The sequence below is a fragment of the Austrofundulus limnaeus genome, unplaced genomic scaffold (genome assembly GCF_001266775.1).
Source record: "Austrofundulus limnaeus strain Quisiro unplaced genomic scaffold, Austrofundulus_limnaeus-1.0 Scaffold44, whole genome shotgun sequence".
NCBI lineage: Eukaryota > Metazoa > Chordata > Actinopteri > Cyprinodontiformes > Rivulidae > Austrofundulus > Austrofundulus limnaeus.
The window spans coordinates 623,541-627,212 of record NW_013952446.1 but is presented as its reverse complement, the minus strand read 5'-3'; the positions used below and the strand labels follow the sequence as shown (position 1 = coordinate 627,212).

The 3,672-nt window shown below is 34.9% G+C and overlaps 1 protein-coding gene across 1 annotated transcript in view; it reads left to right on the top strand.

Annotated features, from left to right (window-relative positions):
• The window catches only part of tbck (TBC1 domain containing kinase), a 43,909-nt gene extending 40,912 nt beyond the window's left edge, over positions 1–2,997 (top strand). The window contains exons 25-26 of the mRNA XM_014007746.1: positions 1,888–2,047; positions 2,632–2,997. Of these exons, the coding sequence (XP_013863200.1) occupies positions 1,888–2,047; positions 2,632–2,742 (271 nt within the window). The 3' untranslated portion in view covers positions 2,743–2,997. The remainder of the gene's footprint in view (positions 1–1,887; positions 2,048–2,631) is intronic.
• The last annotated feature ends 675 nt before the right edge of the window (positions 2,998–3,672 follow it).

Below are 3,672 nucleotides of genomic sequence, written 5' to 3'. Positions count from 1 at the left end.
ATATATATATATACTTGCACGTACAAATTAAAAATTCCAACTTAATTCACCTGTTATCTTTACTCACATCCTATATAAGTTGTTTTTGTTAAAGAAACACAACATTCTCAGATGAAGACATCTGTAATGCACCTGTCAGTTGTTTCAGTGTTTGTTTACATTTCTCATGTGAATTCAGAAAACCGTTGCAAATGCTCACTGAAGCACTTGCTAAGATATAGCGTTTTATCTTGTTTTATTTATCACCTTGCAGAGACTGGTAGAACGGAGATGTGGGAGATGAAAAGCCATTATTTTAATAACACAGTTCATTGCAAAGTTTCTGACAGGTGAAAGTTTACTGGCAGGGTGAATGGCTCAGCTGTAATTTGAAATATAATGCTTCACAGATTCTTATTCTCATTGTGTAATAAAAAACAGCTGTCAAAATAAGAAAACTGTTGTCACTACAGATGTTTTTATTTCCCCATGAATGATGTAAACCAAAGCAGCTGTGATTTATTTAGAGGTGTCTAAAAGTGTTTTACCACATGCGTTTCTGATATTCCTCTTATTTTTCGACTTCCTGCCCTTTTCTCATAGAGTTTTAAAATAAAGCTTCCTGGCATGAAGGCTTAAATAGGCCTGCAGTTTCTTATGAAAGGACAAAAGGGTCAAATTTAGGATGGATGGATCTGTTTTAGTGCTGCTACATTCACGATTCTTCATACAGCTGCATGACCAGATTCTGCAGTCTGACAAACAAACATGGGGATAAAACGAGGTGGATTGATCTGGGAACAGAAGCATTTTTTTTCTGCCATATCCAGGTGTTGCCTTTTTGTTCCCAATATTTGACATTTTTTACCTTCTGGGTGCAAAATATTACTACTTTGCACCGATACCTACCTACATTACCTACCTTTGTACCCTTAAAATTTGGGAATGGATTTACCAAAACTACAAAGTTACAATTTCTCATGATAATGACTTGAAATAAACCCCAAAAAACTTCTATCTCCATTGCAGCATCTGAGAAGAACTAATACTGAGTGATTATTGAATTGTTTGCACATAAATTAGATTTTCATACAGGCTTCTCCATTTATTCTCATTGTTTACACTTTGAAAATCCTTTGACATGCTGATAATGTAAAAAGGCTTATTTTTTCATTTACAATTTGAAATTGTTTTCTGATGAGGCCAAATTAAAAACTTAAGTTTTTCTGCTCGCCACAGTCAAGTCTCTTTTTGGCCCATCTTTGTATTTTGCTCGATCAGTCTGCAGGACTGTCCTCTGCTGTACACAGTGCATTGGTGAAAAAAAATCTTGACTGAGTTTTATGAATGAATGTGTATGAAGTTATAGAGTTACTATAGTAAGAATTACTGCAGAATGTAAAGCCTTCCTCTAGCTACACTTTTACTTCAGAGCCTCTAAGGTAAGGTTACCAACTCTTAACTCTTAATAGGAGCTTAGGAAAAGTTCTGATGCAAATGTTTTTAATCACAAAAAGTAAATAAAATGCAATGTTTTGTTGAATGAATCAGATCATGCTTTTAGGTCCAGCTGTTGTTTTAGAACAGCCACAGTGAGTCGTATAATTTGCCAAAATAACTAATTACTAGTTAGCAGATTACTCAGTGTTATGTAACATCACTGTTCTGTATTCTTACTGCAACCTTTTTTTTATTTGGTGAACAAGTTTGAAGGTCATTAAGCTGACCAGTTTTTTGTTATCGTGAGATCTGCTTCATGCTGTTTTATAACCTTGTGTTTTCCACAGTGGCTTTATAACAGTGCATATACATGAATCAGAAGTTCACTCTGGTGCATTTCTCAAGGCCTTTGACACACTAAACACTTGAAACACTAAAATCTGTTCTCCTTAACCCAATTGGCTCCAGCTTCAGCAGAGGCCATGTTTCAGGCAGCATCAATGTTCCTTTCAGCAGCGTGTTTAACTCCGACGGTGAGCTTGTGCAGTGTCCCGCATCAGGAGCCCTGCAGAACTACAGAGGACGAGTCATCGTGATCATCAGCCATGCTGTGAAGAGTGCTGCTATGGTGAGAAAGTTTACTCACACACTCACACACACACACACGCATCCTTGTCTTGTACTTGCATCATATATAATTTAATACACCTACATTTACCTTATTTAACCAACGTCGTTAAAATTTCTTAAAATGTTCTGTGAACTCTGATTTAAAACTTTCTCTGTGGAACTTGAAGGTTCATTGTAATTTTCACATCCACTTAGTACCTTTATGTTGAAATGTCCCTATACGTTGGTAGTCGGTGTCATGCTTTTAGTTGTTTTTTGTTTGGAGAGAATTTATCAAAGTGACATTAAACTAATTTTCGTGGTAATGCATATTGTTATTAAATGTTACTGACGTATTTATTTATGCATTAGATGATATGATGTATGAGTTATTAAGTACTGCTAGCAGTTTATTTATGAACTTTGACTACACAGTGACGGTTCAGTGCACACGTCATCTTCTGTTTTGCCATCATTGTCACAACTTGAAGTTTATCCTGTCCGTCCATCCTGAAAAGTCCTAATTTATGAATAAATTGTGGATATTTTGATGGAGTTAATTGACTGGTCTTGCTCTTGTCTTTTTTTTTTTTTTCTTCCTAGTTTGCTGCACATCTTGTCAAGGTGAATTTCTCACGTGTTTGCATTTTGGATGGAGGGATCAGCAAACTGAAGCCCACTGGACTCCTCACTGTCCCCTCTCCACAGATCTGACTTTGTTTTCTCAGCTTCACCTCAACTTATTAGGCATCAAACTTATATTAAGAAAATAAGGTCAACAAAACCTTTGTGGTGATAATTTTTTTTTACTGAAAATACTAATGATTTGATTTCATTTTTATGTATAGTGCTTATAGAACAATAACAATTTTCTGTTTTAGGGATATGCATTGTAATTGCTTTTCTTTGAATAAATTGAGGCAGGGATATGTTTGATTTGAATCCAATAAAGATGTCACTGATTAATGACTTTTGTGATTTCTATACTATTTACATTGTGTTTTTATGTGTTATGTATTTGTGATACCTGTTAGTGGTGTGCCATTACCAGCTGTTTTACATGTACTCATATTTGTACAAAATGCTCCAGCACTCTGAAACACCAACACTAGTATAATTATTAGTATCAATATCAAATGTATTGGTTTACATTTCAAATGAAAAGTTTGTCAGTACCATTTCTAAGAAAGGCACTGAATTAAATGAGTGAATATGATGAAAAGTGATATTAAAACAAAACATTGTTGGCAAAACTATTCTAAGTTTGAAAATATGTTATTGTTGCATTTTTAACACCATTTAGTCCACCTAAATTGACTAAATAGTCTTATTGTAATCTACTCCAGTCTCATACCAAAAATAGACTAAAAAAAAAAAAATTATCTAAAACTAGAGATTTTGCATTTTCTGCAGAAATGCAGTGTGACCAAGCTGAAGGGTTTTTTGTTGAAACCTACTGAAGTAGACTGGAAAAGGTAGCAAAACTGAGCTAAATTTGAACAGGTGAGTTTTTGCTAAAAGTAGGAAAACAAGTGAAAAAGCAGAAATGTGTCAAAAAAGTTGAACAAAGGAAAAAGGTTTGTCGAAAAATGTCCATCCATCCATCCATCCATTTTCTTCCGCCTATCCGGGGTCGGGTCGCGG